The sequence below is a fragment of the Prinia subflava genome, chromosome 20, assembly GCF_021018805.1.
Source record: "Prinia subflava isolate CZ2003 ecotype Zambia chromosome 20, Cam_Psub_1.2, whole genome shotgun sequence".
In the NCBI taxonomy this organism is placed as follows: Eukaryota; Metazoa; Chordata; class Aves; order Passeriformes; family Cisticolidae; genus Prinia; species Prinia subflava.
Genome location: NC_086266.1, coordinates 1,431,495 through 1,448,406, shown reverse-complemented (window position 1 = coordinate 1,448,406; position 16,912 = coordinate 1,431,495). Strand labels below are relative to the sequence as shown.

General features: G+C 43.5%; 1 protein-coding gene across 2 annotated transcripts in view; it reads left to right on the top strand.

Annotated features, from left to right (window-relative positions):
- Positions 1-16,912, top strand: part of COL4A6 (collagen type IV alpha 6 chain) — an 88,803-nt gene that overhangs the window by 58,762 nt on the left and 13,129 nt on the right. For both annotated transcript variants that reach the window (XM_063416882.1, XM_063416883.1), the window contains 21 exons: positions 111-179; positions 784-819; positions 1,232-1,294; positions 2,323-2,358; positions 2,488-2,529; positions 3,363-3,455; positions 3,869-3,922; positions 5,286-5,345; positions 5,800-5,844; positions 6,406-6,459; positions 7,724-7,793; positions 8,577-8,687; positions 9,460-9,609; positions 10,880-10,981; positions 11,791-11,951; positions 12,830-13,009; positions 13,593-13,776; positions 14,649-14,720; positions 15,047-15,154; positions 15,432-15,653; positions 15,885-16,046. In XM_063416882.1, the coding sequence (XP_063272952.1) occupies positions 111-179; positions 784-819; positions 1,232-1,294; positions 2,323-2,358; positions 2,488-2,529; positions 3,363-3,455; positions 3,869-3,922; positions 5,286-5,345; positions 5,800-5,844; positions 6,406-6,459; positions 7,724-7,793; positions 8,577-8,687; positions 9,460-9,609; positions 10,880-10,981; positions 11,791-11,951; positions 12,830-13,009; positions 13,593-13,776; positions 14,649-14,720; positions 15,047-15,154; positions 15,432-15,653; positions 15,885-16,046 (2,074 nt within the window). The remainder of the gene's footprint in view (positions 1-110; positions 180-783; positions 820-1,231; positions 1,295-2,322; positions 2,359-2,487; positions 2,530-3,362; positions 3,456-3,868; positions 3,923-5,285; positions 5,346-5,799; positions 5,845-6,405; positions 6,460-7,723; positions 7,794-8,576; positions 8,688-9,459; positions 9,610-10,879; positions 10,982-11,790; positions 11,952-12,829; positions 13,010-13,592; positions 13,777-14,648; positions 14,721-15,046; positions 15,155-15,431; positions 15,654-15,884; positions 16,047-16,912) is intronic.

Genomic DNA, 16,912 nt, shown 5'->3' with positions numbered 1-16,912 from the left:
TAATTGGAGCCTGGAGTTTGCCTTGGTCATTATGCTAATTAGAGATTCTTTCAAAACTAAACCAGCATTTCTTCAAGAAATTTATTTTTTACTGTTTTTTTTTTAATCAGGGTCGTCCTGGCCCAAAAGGCCTTAAAGGAGAACCTGTTTTTGCTCAAGGCAGTCTTAAAGGAATGAAGGTAAGAGTTGTCATCACACAGGAGAAAATGCAGTACAAGAAACTCTGCTTACTTACTAACTTATTAATTGCTAACTTAATTAATGACAGCACAGAAAACTCTCAGAACCTGGAATTGCTTGGCCTTTGAAGAGGTCTTGTTCATCCGTGCTGGGAGGCTTCTCACACTGCTGATCAAAATTAGGAACTCTTCTAAAATTCTATCCACATTATATACACTCATAAGTTCATAAAAGCTAAATGGGTCTTTATTAATTTACTTCTGCATTTATGGGAAATAAAGGTAATTTCATATTATGATGATATGCTTTTGCATATTTTATAGCAGTCATATAGTAACAGTTTTTATAATGTCCTTTTAGTAGGTTTGTAATTAATATCTTTAATGCCACTTTACTTTCTCTTGTTACACATAAATAAAATGGTTCTAATTTCTCTAGAGGTCTCCATTACCCAATTCAAATATGGAACCACAAAATATTTTCCCATTTACACTTGATCTAATATTAACTAATAGCAAATATGTCTATTTATACAAAGCTTGAGGTTCCTTATAGTTTGTTGTAATAATATGTAATTTTTACATGTGCATTTATGCTTTTTAGGGTGAAAATGGTCTTCCTGGATTGGATGGAGTTCCTGTAAGTTATTTAATATGGGACATAATGATTTTAAACAATATTAAGTAGGTACATTTTCAGGTATTGGTTCTCAAGGACTCTTTTCAAATTCATGGGAAGTGATACCAGTAGTGAGCAATTCTACATGGGATCCACTAAGGGTATTAGGGGATCCACATTGTGGCAGAAAAAGTCCAAATTTTCCTATTACCTATTTCTTTATTCCTTTTTCAAATCAAACTCCCTTCTACCACTGAACTCTGTAACGTTGCTTTTCAAAGTACATCTAATTATATGAAATAAACTGCTTTAATATTTAAATTTGCTTACTTAACTGGGGGATATTACCTAATGTTTCCTGAGACTCACTTGGGGTGGGGTTTGATGGGGTAAACGCTGCACATTCTCCATTTGTCCTGTGTTGTTTTTGTAGGGCCCAAAAGGTTTTCCAGGTCCAGCAGGTCCTGCAGGTCCTATAGGATTGCCAGGCTTGCAGGTGAGAGCTCAGCTGCTGCCGTGGGGATGGAACAGTTCAATCTGGGAGCTTTCCCTTCCCTTGGTGATGGCACAGTTCAAACTGTTGGGAGATTTCCCTTCCCTTGGTGATGGCACAGTTCAAACTGGCAGATTTCCCTTCCCTTGGTGATGGAACAGTTCAAACTGGCAGATTTCCCTTCCCTTGGTGATAGAACAGTTCAAACTGTTGGGAGATTTCCCTTCCCTTGGTGATGGCACAGTTCAAACTGGCAGATTTCCCTTCCCTTGGTGATGGCACAGTTCAAACTGGCAGCTTTCCCTTCCCTTGGTGATGGAACACTTCAAACTGGCAGATTTCCCTTCCCTTGGTGATGGCACAGTTCAAACTGGCAGCTTTCCCTTCCCTTGGTGATGGAACACTTCAAACTGGCAGCTTTCCCTTCCCTTGGTGATGGAACACTTCAAACTGGCAGCTTTCCCTTCCCTTGGTGATGGCACAGTTCAAACTGTTGGGAGATTCCCCTTCCCTTGGTGATGGCACAGTTCAAACTGGCAGATTTCCCTTCCCTTGGTGATAGAACAGTTCAAACTGTTGGGAGATTTCCCTTCCCTTGGTGATGGCACAGTTCAAACTGGCAGCTTTCCCTTCCCTTGGTGATGGAACAGTTCAAACTGGGAGCTTTCCCTTCCCTTGGTGATGGCACAGTTCAAACTGGCAGCTTTCCCTTCCCTTTCTCTTTGTGCCATGACAATGAGCAGGAGTGCTGTGCCTTTGGAAAGGCTGCTTTTTCAAGATTCTACAAGAGAATTTCTATTGGGCAAAGATAAAACCAAACTACATTCTTATTTGGTTTAAATTGAAGTTTTCTCCTAATTAATGCTGTTGCCAAAGAGCTGTGCTCTTAGAGGTGTGAGGACTTTCTTGTGTCTTGCTTTTGCTTTGGAGGCAAGAAAATTCAGGTACCACTGCAGATCCCAGCTTTGCTCCAATTGCTTGCATCCTAATTAAATCAAAAGGAATAAAATCTTGATCTTGTTTACATTTAGGGTCCAGTGGGTCCTCCTGGGCCACCAGGTCCAAAAGTAAGTAGCCACATTTCCTGTTTTCTTTTTACACCTAATTTTTTGGGGTTTGACAGGGCTTAGATGATAGGGGTGGTGGTGGTGCTGTTGTTTTATTATTCATTCATCCATGGGATTTTTCTCTCCTAGGGTAACATGGGATTAGGCTTTCAAGGAGAGAAAGGAGAAAAGGTAAGTGAAACTTGTTTTATTGAGGAAATACTCCAGAGTTCATGAGTTCATGGCTTGATCCTCTAGAAAGTGGCTGGATTCCAGCATTTTCTTCTTTTCCTTTTCCTCTCCTGGACTGACTGGAAGTTCAAATACTAAAGAATCTTGCTGCTTCCTTATTTGCTGGCACACTAAAAAGGATGGGAGCCTTTTCTAGGTGAAGAGGAAGAAGGGGAAATCCCAATCAGTGCAGTATTTTCATGGTTATCAAGACCTGAGGTCCTTAGACATCTTTTCAATCTCCACTTTTCTGTTTCTTTGGACCATCACCTCTTGTATTGAGTTATTCCAATTACTTCATTCTTCCTGGCTTTCATTACATTCTTTGGGTCACCTGGTGTGTAATTTATCCCCATCCTAAATGGGTTTCTTGCAGTCAGTGTCAGAATTTACACAGGCAAAATGGGGTTTCTTCAAGTTCTCAGTCTGGGACTTCATTCTGCTGATGTTAAAAATGGTTCTCTGCCTTCTACAATTCTAATTGTTCCTTCTCTTATTTTCTTTTTTATTTCTCCTCAAAGTTTTTCTGAAATGTTTTCCAGTTGGTTCAATAGCTGAGCCTATTTTTTTTTATTGCCATGTTTTGTATCCACTAGGGTTTGCAAACAGATGCATTTTGTTCATCCTGATTTTCCATCTGATTTTTTGATTCCCATGACCAAAGTCCCATGCCAGCAGTCAGGCACACAGATTTATATAGCTGAGATATAACTGAAGTGGGTTTTATTCTGATTTGTGGCCGTTTCATAGAAAATCAAACATGGTCTGTTAATATCTTCCTCTTTTGTCCACAGGGCGATGTGGGGCTGCCTGGGCCTCCAGGTCCCCCACCATCCACTGGAATTCTGGAATTCATGGGATTTCCAAAGGGAAAGCAAGGAGAAAAGGTTTGTAAATTCAGTTTATAAACCCTCTCCATGCTCTTTCATTCAACAATAGACGAAATTACTGAACAGTGAGAGCTGTTACATGTCCAAATCAAAATAGTTTTCTGTTCTAGTTTATTCTGTCAGATGGTTATTGAATAAAAATGTTCATAGCTCAGAGCACTGTGGACCACTAGAGAATACACACCTCTCAGAAGGAAAAATCTGGAAGTTATTGAAAGGTTTTTGTCGTTAATACTAAAAATAAGTGAGCTGTAGTTTGGTTTTTTGCCCTGATCTGGCACATGGTGACACAAACAAATTACAAAGCTTTACTTTTGGTGTCAGGAGCATGGCAGGTGGATAGGGGAAGGGCTTGCTTTCACAGGCACAGGGATTTATTGTGTCTTTATTTGTCTCTCTCCCCTTGCCAGGGTGAGCCAGGTCCTCGAGGATTCCCTGGAGACCAAGGACTGCCTGGCATCCCAGTAAGGACACAGGAATGTTTTCACATGTCCTGATAGGGGATAGATGGTTCAGCAACCTCTGAGCAGCTCTCAAGGCCTCTACAGGAGTTTCTAGGCACCAGAGAACTTTGAACATCTGATAAAAATGTTCACAAGACTTTTTGAAGAGTGTAACTGTGATCTGATAGGGTTTTGTCCTGTAGATACAAATGTAATGCTGTCCTACCACAGACTTACAAAGCTGCCCAGATCTCAGCACCTGCAGCCTCCTGTAGAGAGATCTGCTCACAGCTCTACCTGTGGCATGGCCACTTGATGGCAGTGTTCCTTGTCCCACAGACATTTAAAAAAAACCTGAGTTTTTTCCCTTTTATTATATCTAAAGATGTCTTTTGTTATTTTACTTTAAAGCTGTAAAGCACATGCAGAGCTTTCTCGCTGTCCATATACATTGTTTGGTATTAGTGCTTATAAACTCAGCATGGTGTAGGATCTTCTCTATATGAATTAAGAAAAACAATTTACCCCTGCATTCCAGAGAGCTATTTCCCAGCTTAAAACCTTTTGTAAACAGAGGTTGTTTCAATAAGTTTAGGGAATAAATATTTTTGGGAACTTCTGACTAATAAGATAAATTGTTTGCCAGTTCCTTCAGTGTACAGATGTTCTTGGGAGAAATACGTGCAACAAAAACCTGTGCATGAGGCACAGTTTGTTATTAGCCTTTCTGGACATGTTCCATTATGAGCTTTGTGCATCACAAGAGACCCATTGAATCTGGTGAAATTAAACATATGTGCAAGCTTAACCACAGCCGTAAGATATTTTAAGATTGAAGCCTGGAAATTGCTTAACTACTGTAACTCTTGCTGAAATTAAATCCTGGTGTTCTGTCTCTGGATTTGATACTTCATGCTGACTGGGAAAACCACCAAGCATTTCCAAATGTTGAGCATGAAAATGCTGGTTTTGTGTCATTCTGGGGCTTTGGAAGGGAAAAGCGTGCTCTGAGCATTCCCTTGAGCTGCTGCTGTTAAGAAATGAGACTTGAAATAATTCCTCAGTGTAGAATAGAACACAGAGCAGCATTGGCAGGTCTTTGCTGTCTATAACATGGGGTCACTTGCAGTTGCTACTGAAATATTGGCGTGGTTTAAATGGAGAGAAGTCTTGGGGAATAAAGCAGGTACTGTACTGCTCATACTGCCAGGTGTGCTGGATAGAAACTTTTCTTTCTGAGACAAAGTAGTCCCAGCACAAACAGTCACTTCCATTGCTGTTGTGCTCTTTGTAGAAATAAATGGATTTGTGTTCCCTTCACTTAGGGATGTGCTGCTCAATTCCCAACAGATCACAGAGGTTTAATGTCAACATTTTTCCTCAGGGCTTTGGAGGTGTTGGAGAAAAAGGAGAAAAAGGTGTGCCTGGCTTACCGGGTGGCAGGGTAGGTAACTTCACCAAGCTTTAAATGCCTGTTCTCACCCACATGAGGTGGGCATTTCATCAACATTCCTGCACTGATGTGCCCCTACAAACAGGAGGACCAGGACATTCTGTTCTCTGTGTGCACAATAAATTGTCTGATAGAAAGTTTTATACACTAAGATTTATAGGTTTTGTGATTACAAAGTAACACCTAAATCCCTAGAAAGTTGAGACACCATGACTTCCTTAACTTGAACTGCCAATTAGAAAAACAATGGTTAAATAAGATAGGCCTGCTTTTATCAGTTATTTTGTTAAATTCTTTACATTGTGATTGTTAATAGTTGAGAGATAAAAGCAGTGGTAGCTTCTCCTTTTGAAAATTTTAACTTTTAATTCTTTGATGCTGAGATATATGAAGCCTGATCAAGCTGAGATGGAGCCTCTAATAGCTAATATCTTTACTATTCTAGGGTCTTTTGGGACTGGATGGATCTGAAGGAATCCCAGGCAGAAAGGTGAAATTTATTTTATTTTTTACTGTGCTTAAGAGTTCCAGAAGCCCTCTAACTGCTTAAGCTCTACTGACTTCCTTATCTTGTGGCTTCAAGTTCTCTGATGGATAAATATACCTGCCTTATTGAAATAGCTAAGCTAAGTAGAAAGTCCACAAAAAAAGTAGATCCTACATCTCCCAGTGTTACTTTAAATGTTTTGGTGCCAGTAATTTCTTAGAAGGAGAAAACAGTGGGGACAAAACATGTGGGACAAGAAAAAGAATGTTTTAGATCTTCATTTTACAAACATTTCTACAGTTCTGTGAGGACTCCTGATTTGCAAACCTTCACGAGTTCTCACCATCCTCCCAGCACAAGGAGGCCTGAAGGGGCTCTGGTATTTACTGAGTGCTGAGAAATCGATGCCATCGCTTTTCTCTTTCTCTAATTCTTCTTCAAATGTTTGGTAGGACCAAAGAATTTGGTTTGTGATTTGAGTGCAGGCTCTGCAGATGTCTCAGCTAAAGAATAATGCATTTATTTTCTTGCTGTGTGTCATCATTCCCTGATGGGATTTTGCAGGGCCATCCCGGTGTCCCAGGCTATCCAGGACTGGATGGAGCTGAAGGCATGAAGGTAACTCCTCACTAAAACATTGGGGTTTTTTAAGGTGTTTGCATGAATAAATAACTATCATTGCTCCAAGCAAACCTCCTGTTTGCTCCTATATCACTGTCATTTTCAGTATGTTTCAGTTCCTCGTTCACTTTATTGTTAAGCATAAAAATGAGTGGTTGCTGAGCCATGAATGCTTGGGTATTTTAATGATTTTCAATGTTGATCATTGAACTTCATGACTTAGAGCTGTAGATGTAGCCTTTCTCCTTTATCCTTACACCAGTGCCATATTTATTGGACTGTTGAGGCAATATTAGGTAGAAGTAATTCAGTGTTGAGATAATTGTGTTGCCAAGGCTGTCTGAAGTCTTGGATCACAGATTTAAAGTAAGGACAAGCTGGAGAACATGTTCAATTTCTTGTCCTAGACATAGGGGATGCACAGCAGACATTTCCTGGGTATCTCACATTTTAGGCAGTCAGACAGCTGGGAGCTGAGTGGAAAATGATGGGCTGGTAGTTTACTGTGAAAACACTGATCTATCACCAAGATTGCAGACTCGTAAAATGAGAGTACTGAAGGGATTTTTAATGCAGAGTACACAGGAGAAGTAGTATTAGATGTTTCTGCACAGAGAAGTATTACTGGAGGAAGCAACAGAGTGTCACTGCCTGGCTCACTGCACGGTGTTTGTATGATAAATACGGTGGTAATTTGGATGACAGTCAAATTTTGAGAGGATCTGATACTCTTTGAGAGTGTCAGTGAGAGGAAGGGATGACACTGCAGTTTGTCACAGCTTGCTAGTTCTACCTGGATGATTTTATGAAGGAATCCATTTTTCTGTAAGCTTCTCTTATTGAAATTCAGCAGGCAACAGCTCGGTGCAGTGATGAAAGCTTTCAAAGATGAGATAACTCACAGCAGCTTTTACCAGAGTAACAGATATTATCTACCTGATACTGGTGAGTGTGCTGACATTACTGGTGTCCAGCACACGTTGTGTATACATGTCTGTGCTTCCTGCTGAGGTAACTGGAGACCTTAGAGCATGGCTGGAGAGCAGCAGCCCTCTTATCTGAGGCAGCCATCAGTTCCATCAGACAGCAACGATCCAAGTCAGGACAGCAGATGGGTATGAACAGCAGAGCAAAGTGAATTCCTCAGCAAGACAAAGAGTGGTGGTCACCCAGTGAGCAGCCACAGCCACGGGTACCACAGTGCAGTCTGCTTCCTGGCCAGCAGCCTTCTGAATATGGCACAAATCTGTTTTCTTTGCAGGGTGAATTAGGTGACATCGGCCCCCCAGGTCCTCCTGTCATTATTGACAGGGAAGGTGTAGTCATTTCAGGTACACATTTCCATTTTGTTTTGGAACTCATCCTGAGCACTTTTTCTGATTCAGCTTTATTTCCTTCTGTCTTCTACCATTTCCTCACATTGTATATTGGGTTTAATCCATCCCTTGTTATTTTTTCTTTATTTCTGTATTGTTTGGCTATACATATATTTAGTTCTTTGTTTATAACTTCAGAATTTAAAGAGAGCCATTCACCCCACGTTGCAGAATGATGTGTTTCAAGGCAAGACATTCATCCCCACATTGCAGAATGATGTGTTTCAAGGCAGAATGAAATGTCTTGCCTGGGACACAGACTGTGTGAGAACTGGCAAGTGCTGTGTCTGCTCTGCAGACACACTTCTGTCTGTCCTCAGTGTACCAAGGAAAAATGATTCCCTGGTGCTGCATGGTAAAGGGTGCTCTAAATGTCATTTTGCTGTTATTTGCTGTCCAATGTGGTGAGAATATTGTTGAGAAAAATGAGCTTAATTAATGCCACAGCTGAGTGATGCCTGCATGGGAACAGTCTCTGAAGCCATAAAGGTAAGGGGACAAATTTCTTGGTCTCTCCTGTTATTTCTCCATCACACGTAGTCAAGTTTGAAACAACCTCTGTAACAGCTCAGGAGGAATCTTTCCCAATGTTATTAACTTGGACTAACAGCTTCCTGCTTACAGCTTGGCATCCTTTGCTATCTGTGAGATCAGTGGCCACTACAGTGATTAACTGAACAGCATTTCAGCAGGAATTCTGATCAGATTTTCTTCCTCCTTTTCCTCTTTCTCTGACAGGTGCCCCAGGTGACCCTGGAAACCCAGGAGTACCTGGTCCTCCAGGAGATGAGGGGTTCATTGGTTTGCCAGGCCTCCCAGGGGCCCCGGGGTTCCCAGGGCTGGAGAGAGGTAAAGCAGGGCTGGCAGGGCTCAGGGCAGGCTGAGTGCTGGGGCTTCTGGGGAGAATCTGGGTGGGGATGGGGAAGGTGTGGGAGCTCTCCCTGCTCCTTCAGCTGGCTGATTTACAGGCAGGGGTGACACACAGGGAAGCCAATTGTGTTGACTTGGATGGGAGCAGAATTATTGCCACAGTTATTGCAGCCCAGATAACTCCTCACGTGTGAATATTCAGTGTGGCAGTGTGCACAGGAGGCTGTGGTTTGATTTCCATTTTGAGTGTACCAATTGGAAGAACTTTTCCTACCTTTTAAATGATAATGAATGTTTTTGAAAATTTTAAATGACTTTTTATATTGGCAATAAAGAGCTAACAGATTGGCTTGATAAACTCATTGGGGGTGCAAATTATTTGTCCCATCCAAGATCTCACTCAAATGATTTTGTTTCACTTGAATGTCATCTGGGAAATTCTGGTCTGCAATAATTCAGAGACTAGGAACTACCAAGAAAATCAGAAAATAACCCCCCCTCAGTCTTACATAGTTAATTGTCTGATTGATCACTTCAATGCAGTGCTGTGAAGCTTTTTGGATGGCCAAAGGAGTGTGTAAATGGGATCCAGTAGGTCCTTCCAATTAATGCCTTTTCCTTGGTGTAAAATCATGAATTGTTCTCTCCTAACATGATTGCAGTTCAGGGTACAATGGTAATGATCTTAACATTAAAAATACTTTATTGTGTTTGTCACTGGAGAAATGCTCACTGTGCCATTGTTGTCTAGATGGAATGGGCCCTGGAGGCTCTCCAGGTAGCCCAGGACTGAAAGGTGAAGTGGGAGAACCAGGAAGAGCAACACTTGGAATCCCAGGCCCTCCTGGCAGAGGGGGATTACCAGGCCTGCCAGGACCACCAGGATTGCCTGGTTCACCACGTATGTAGAATTTTTACATCTATTTTTGTATTGGATTCGGAGTGAAATAGGATAAATTATCATTTATATATTTAGTTCTTTGCCAGCAAGGATTATTCATCTGTAAATTGTAAATGTTTGACTGACAGCTCATGGTGATTGTAGCTCACAAACTTATATATATCAGTAGACACTGCTATAAAGTAAGACAATAGACCTAATTATTTTTAAGTTTAGTAGCCTGAGAGACTGAAGCACAAAGTTGTGCAGATACAATTTATGACACACAGGATTTGAAGGTCTAGGCTGGTCTCCTGTTCACTTGGGTAAAGAACAGACCATGACCTTATGAACACCTGAGGTAAATCTCTGCCTTGTGAGCAGCTGGTCTGGGTGCCAGGAGTCAGATAGAGTTTCCAGACATAAGGAAATGGGATTTTGTTTTTGCATGTGCATTTTTATGGATGTCCTGATTAAGTTAATTGTTTTGTTTTCCTCAGAAATTGAGTATTACAGGATCAGAGCTGAGTTTACAGAACTGTGTTTTACCATTCTGCCATAAGCTGGGGTTTGTTTGAGAGCCAGCCCTTCAGAACAGGGGACACTCCAGTGATGGATCCAGTGAGCGTGATCTGATAAAAAGGTTTTCTGTGGAGAAGAAATAAGTGTTCTCTTACCAATAACTGTTTGCTAGTCAAGCCTGGCTCAGTTTTCTGCAGAGTGTGTAAAGCTCCTGTGTTCAGCTGATGGCTGCAGTTTGTTTCCATGGGGCATCAGAAGGGGCTGGTCAGCACTCCCTGGACTGTTGTCACAGAGGGGAAGGGCTTTCAGACAGTGTAGTTTTAGATTATGTTTGATTGCTTTCTGCTGCTGTTTCCATCAGCTTATGTTTCATTCTATTCAGCATATAAAGAGATGCAGACAACAATCCTGCAGTCATGAAGTGAGGGACAGGGAAAGTCCCCTTAACCCTTTTGCCCTTTTTAATATCTTTGCTGAGCTGCAACCACTGAATGAAAGCCATTTCCCTTCTTTACCAGTCACAGCTTGGTGAATCCTTTGGGCAGAGTAGAGGAATGAAACTGTTGCATCCACACTGTGAGAATTTTGTTTTTGTGTGTGAGGAGCTGGAAGCAGCTGTGGCAGAGAGCTGCAGCCCGTGAGTGGTGCCAGCCAGGTCCCACCTGGTGCACTTTCACCTGGTGCCAGATCCCTCACTGCTTTTGTAGGTCAGCAGTGAGCTGCAGATCAGCCTTCTCATGGCTTTTCCTTGCCTTCTTTCTGCAAACAGGCCCTTCCTTCTTCCCAGTGATCCTAAATGGAAGGACTGGGGCCCCGGGGGAGCCTGGGCCAAGAGGGCTGCCAGGAGCTTTGGGTCCAAAGGGCTACAAAGGTAACTCACTCTTGTTTTGAGGGAGCTTTTCAGCAGTCATCTGAAAGATATTTGCACATGGTTAATATCCTAAGGGATGAGTTGTAAGTGTCTTTATGACAAATCACAGGAGGAGTTGAAGGAGTCAAGAGCCTTTGCAATTTAGAGAGAGTTGTGCCCAGCACTGTCAGTAAAATTCTTCTTGCTCTGCTCTGGCAAATAATCTGATAAACATATCAGACCCAGAAAAATAGCTATGTTATACTTTAAAGCCATGAGACTTAGAAACAAAATATTGTTCACTGCTTTTTGCAATAGAGGCTGTAAATGACCAAAAAATTATTCTCCTCTGTGCTAAAAGTGGTGAGAATTTGTGTCTGAGTGTGTGACAGAACCAGCAGCAAAAGCCATGATGTCACATCACTGTGCTTGTGATGGTTTTGGGTCCATGGCCAGTAACAATTCAGGAGCTCATTGTAACCACTGTGAGGTGGAGTATGGATTTGTTTTCTCTGATAACTATAAAAAATGCAGAAGACCTCCCTAAAACTCCCCTAAACCCATCTGTTTAGGGAAGTTTAAACCTTTGGGAAGAGATCTAGAAGTGCTGAGGTTCATGCTGGTTATTTGGTGATGGGCATTGCATGGAAATTAAACTGGAGAAAACCTGAGCTCCACTTGCTTGGCACTCACATCACCTGAGCAGAGGGGGCATAAAATCAAACCATAAGAGAATGGCTTTGTCTTAATTGACTCAAATACTGCTTTAGGAGCTCTTGGAACTGAAAAGAGTCTTAATCCAAATGAAACTCAATGAAACTGTTTTCCAGGAGAGGCAGGTGATTGTGCTTGTGATGGAGGAGTTACAAGAGCTGGTCCAAAAGGCATCCCGGGTCCCCCAGGTCCCTCAGGAGGCCCTGGTGTCCCTGGTGCCAAGGGCACTGGGGGAGACCCAGGCTCTGTGGGAGCACCAGGACTGCGAGGCCCCCCGGTAAGGCAGGAGGGGTTTCTCTGGGTTCTTGGGAATTTGTTTGGATTTAAAAAAAAAAAGAACAACCCTAGAAACTGATCTGCATAAAGAAACTGAAAGGAGAGATACCATCAGCTATAAAAATGGAAGAACTGATGGTTCTTAAATTCTGAGAACTGCACATTAATCAGTCAAGAGAAAAGCAGTAAGAGTTATTCATCCTTCTTGGAGGTAGACATGTATTAGACCCAGGGCTCTTCCTGAGTGAGGGCTGGCTGGGGGAGCAGTTGTACATATGCTTGGAGAGAAGATCTGAATAATCAAACAGGGAGATCTTTCCACATCACTGCTCACAGCTATAAAAACTGTGCACCACAGCTGGAGTCTGCTTCCTAACTGCTGTATGCTCCATACATTAATGAGGGTTGAGCTCTGTTTTTTTATCAAACAGCCACCATAACAAATAGGATTTTCCAAAGTGCTGAGCATTGCTCATTGCAAGTCTTTACTTTTGAAAATCGCAGTCCATAAAGGCGCTAGTCAGAGGATCTTTACTGGTGTCAGTAAGTGCAGCACACCAAGCAGAAGGGAGAAGATTTGCTCTCATTATATCATGAGTGATGTCATGTCCCCAGAGGCCATGTGTGATTGCTGTCACTATTGCCAAGGTTTGGCTTGCCACTGAGGGGCTGTAGTGACAGCAAAACCAGCAGAAAACAAACCAACCTCTTCCCACCCTCCCCTAAATTAATGTACACAACAGGAAACCCTCTGGAGATTCCTCCAATCCGTCATTGTGTCCTGGCCTCCTATGACATTTTTAAAAAGCAAAGCCTTTTCTCTGCACGTTCCTTTTCTTGTATCTATTGGATAAAGATCTGTTTATCTCTTGTCTCTAGGCTTCAGCTGGTCAGCAAGGACTGCCAGGCCTCAAGGGAGAGAAGGGGGAGCCGTCCTATGGCACGGTGAAGGGCGCGCGCGGGGACCGCGGCACGGCCGCGCCCAGAGGAGCCGCGGGCATCCCCGGAGCCCCGGGCAGGGATGGGCTCCCGGGCCTGCCAGGACCACCAGGCCCTCCTGTAAGTGCAGATTCACTCAGCAGCACTGCTTAGAACTGGGATAACAGCAGAGAAAACAGCCAGGCTTTAGTCCTGATGAGAGCAGTGGTAAATCTTCAAATATATAAAAAGCTCACAGTCCCCGAGCACAAATTTATCTTGGTAAGGATTAATAATTGGCATTCCTAATGCCTCTATCAAAAGATAAACTTCACTAGACCCTAATGCTGTTCTACATTGAATCCTAAAAGACAAAAGACATTGTAGGCATACATATGACAAATGACATAATTATGAGTGAAATCTTGAAATAAAAATATCACACCAGAATCTTGTCAATGAAAAAAGAAAGTAAATCTCCTTCAGAATCTGTAATAGTTGCATTTTGGCAAATACAACATAAAATATTCTTCGTAATAGTCACCAAGTTTTGCTGCATTTTAAAATTAAGATGGATAATTTATAGTGATTTCTGCATGTCTTTTCAGGCTCACCTGAACCTTGCACAGAACCAAACTCTTACACACTTTTTAAAATGATAGTGGTGGATATTCTTTCTGCATCCCTTTGATTTTTCAGCTGTGATTGTCTTTGCTGTGCACAGGGTGATGGTGGACTGGGTTTCCCAGGTGAAAAAGGTCTGCCAGGATTGCCTGGCTCCAAGGGCCATCGAGGAGAACCTGGTTCTCCTGGCATTGGGTACCCAGGTCCCAGTGGAGTTCGTGGAGCACCAGGTGACACTGGAATGGACGGGCTTCCAGGACAAGCAGGGCTCCCAGGCCCTCCAGGTAGGTATTGCTGGGGCTGCTCTTCCTTAAAAAAGGTAAAGCTGCAAGTCCAATACTACTCAGTTTACTGCTGTGCCTCTGGCCAGGCCAGAAGGTTGCATTAGGCTAAAGACTGCTCTTCAAATTACCAGGCTGCAAATGCCTTTATTTAGCATCACATCTTTGAGATGTCAGCAGTGCCTGATGTCCCTGAGTTCACTGGAAGCCACTTACGATGTGTCCTGTTAAAAACATCTGTGTGCTCAGTGTCCTCCTGTGCCTGTGAGGGGCTGTGTGCCAGCTCAGTGTGTCTCTGTGTCACCTGCCCTGTGAGGGGCTGTGTGCCAGCTCAGGGTGTCTCTGTCACCCTGTGAGGGGCTGTGTGCCAGCTCAGGGTGTCACCTGCCCTGTGAGGGGCTGTGTGCCAGCTCAGTGTGTCACCTGCCCTGTGAGGGGCTGTGTGCCAGCTCAGGGTGTCTCTGTGCCCTGTGAGGGGCTGTGTGCCAGCTCAGGGTGTCACCTGCCCTGTGAGGGGCTGTGTGCCAGCTCAGGGTGTCACCTGCCCTGTGAGGGGCTGTGTGCCAGCTCAGGGTGTCTCTGTGCCCTGTGAGGGGCTGTGTGCCAGCTCAGGGTGTCACCTGCCCTGTGAGGGGCTGTGTGCCAGCTCAGGGTGTCTCTGTTGCCCCGTGAGGGGCTGTGTGCCAGCTCAGGGTGTCTCTGTGCCCTGTGAGGGGCTGTGTGCCAGCTCAGGGTGTCTCTGTGCCCTGTGAGGGGCTGTGTCTGAGCTCAGTGTGTCACCTGCCCTGTGAGGGGCTGTGTGCCAGCTCAGGGTGTCTCTGTGTCACCCTGCCCTGTGAGGGGCTGTGTGCCAGCTCAGTGTGTCTCTGTTGCAGGTGTCACCCTGCCCTGCGTTGTCCCTGGAGCGTACGGGCCCCCGGGGATCCCCGGCTTTCCAGGACTGCCAGGTAGGACACAGGAGGGTGGAATGCACTATCAAGGGAGAATTATTCCAGCAGTTAACTGGCAGAACCGTGTCCTTTTCTTCCCATTTGGCCTAAATCCCATGGAGGACCATATTGACAGCACCATTTTTTAGCCTTCATATAGCCATGAACACAAACCCGCTGCTTCTGTGTTTATGTAGCTCATGAACAGCCACAGCTTTGAGACTTTATTTAGCTTAAATTGTGTATCTAGCACCAGCTTTGAGAAAAGATTTGATCCTGTTTTCTTGTGCTGTGTTCTTGTCTTCTTTGTTCATATTATTAATTAATATATTTTTTACCCTTAGGTCCCAAAGGCAGCAAAGGGTTTTCTGGCATTCCAGGCCAACCTGGTTTACACGGGTCTAAAGGACTGCCAGGGTCTCCAGGAATAATAGGCTTGCAAGGGGAACCTGGTAAGAGGGAAGTTGCTGGAGTTCTTTTTATTGTCTGCTCAAGGTGTACATTCTACAGAATTCTTTTCTTGAAAAAAAAGAAAACCCACAAACTTTTCAACAGTTTCATCACTTTCTTTCATCAATTATTGTTTCTCGTTCAATACGGAAATATTTTGCAACTTTCCAAGCACTTTTTCTTTCACTGAATTTTTTAAAACATATATTTTATTTGAGATGCTGTTGGAAGCAGCATTCTGTACCTCTGTTGAGTGACTTTTAGGGTCTTCTCTTTAAGGTTTCCCTGGACCTCGAGGAGAGCAGGGCTCACAGGGGCTTCCAGGACTGGATGGAACAGATGGTTTGCCTGGGAAAATGGGTCCTGCAGGCTTAGCTGGAATAAAAGGATCTCCTGGAGATGTGTTTGGTGCTGAGAGTGGAGCCCTGGGAGAGCATGGCCGACCTGGACTTCCAGGTGATAAAGGGCTCACAGGTGATGTTGGATTTCCAGGACCAAAAGGTAAGCACTGATCCTGCTTGTATCTGGGAATATCAAACTGGTTTCCATTCAAAGACCCTTCCTCTTTCCAGTCACTTTAAGATAATTCAACTCCTCTGAGCTGCTCACAGATTTTCTGGCTTTCTGTTAGACTCTAATGCAACTCAAAGGCTTTTATTAAAACTCACTGTTAAATTCAAAGTGTGAATTTTGCTGTCTGTGTTGTGTAACCTCCCACCTCTCTGCTTGCAGGGCTGGATGGAAGACCAGGCCTGCTGGGTGTTAAAGGTGAACAGGGCCAGCCAGGACACTCGGGTGTCCCCGGGCTGCGGGGACCTCCTGGCCCTGGAGGTCCTTTTGGCATCCAGGGCAAAGCAGGGCCCCTGGGGCCAGCTGGCCTGGCAGGAGCACCAGGTGGGTGATGTTTCCAAAAAAATCCAGCAGCTCAGCTGAGCTCTGTGGTGGTGAGGTGTGGGAGAAGTTTGGATTTGCTCAGAGTGAGCTCCTGCCTCACTTGGGGCTTACAGTGCAGAATTTGAGCCTGTTGGCTCTGCTGGGCAGTTCCTGCTGGGCAGAGTTACCCCAATGCTGGAGAAAGTACAGCAGAAAAATAGAAAAAACCATCTTAACTGTCATGATGTTTTTAACACCTCTGCTCTTACATGTTAGCTGTATCATTGACTCATCTTCATCTCCCATTTTCATGGCAATTAATTCCTATTGTGTGGGGCTGCTTGAAATGTGATTTACATTGAAAAGTTGTTGGCTTTCTCAGGACAAGCACTTCACTGTCTTTCTCTTTGCTGGGGCAGAAGAGAACTTTATTTTCCTTCACTTCAGAGGAGAAAAACCCCACCACTTGAGTTTAGTGGTGTCTGTCAAGCTGCACTGACCAAAGTGTTTCATAGCAGTTTATGAAAGACTTGAGAACCAAGCAAAGAGAGACCTGGGACTTGGTAGATAATGGTCTGGGACATAAAAGTGCTCTTTTGATATGCACAATGACAGTGCTGAGGCACAGTGGCAATGAACGAAAGCAGTAACAACACTTGACATGAAAATCATAGAGTTTTTAATTTTTCTAAATTTTAATATTAGCATTCCTCTCTCTATTGTTTTACATTTATGGTCTGTATGCCATATTTGACTTTTCTTCAACTGTGTTTAAAAACCTCCCATTGCTAGGATGATAAGCTCCAAATAACTGAAGGTTTTTTTGCAGCTGTTGTCTCCCTGAATCATTAATTTCTTTTGTAGCCTTGTTCTTTCTGTTTACATAT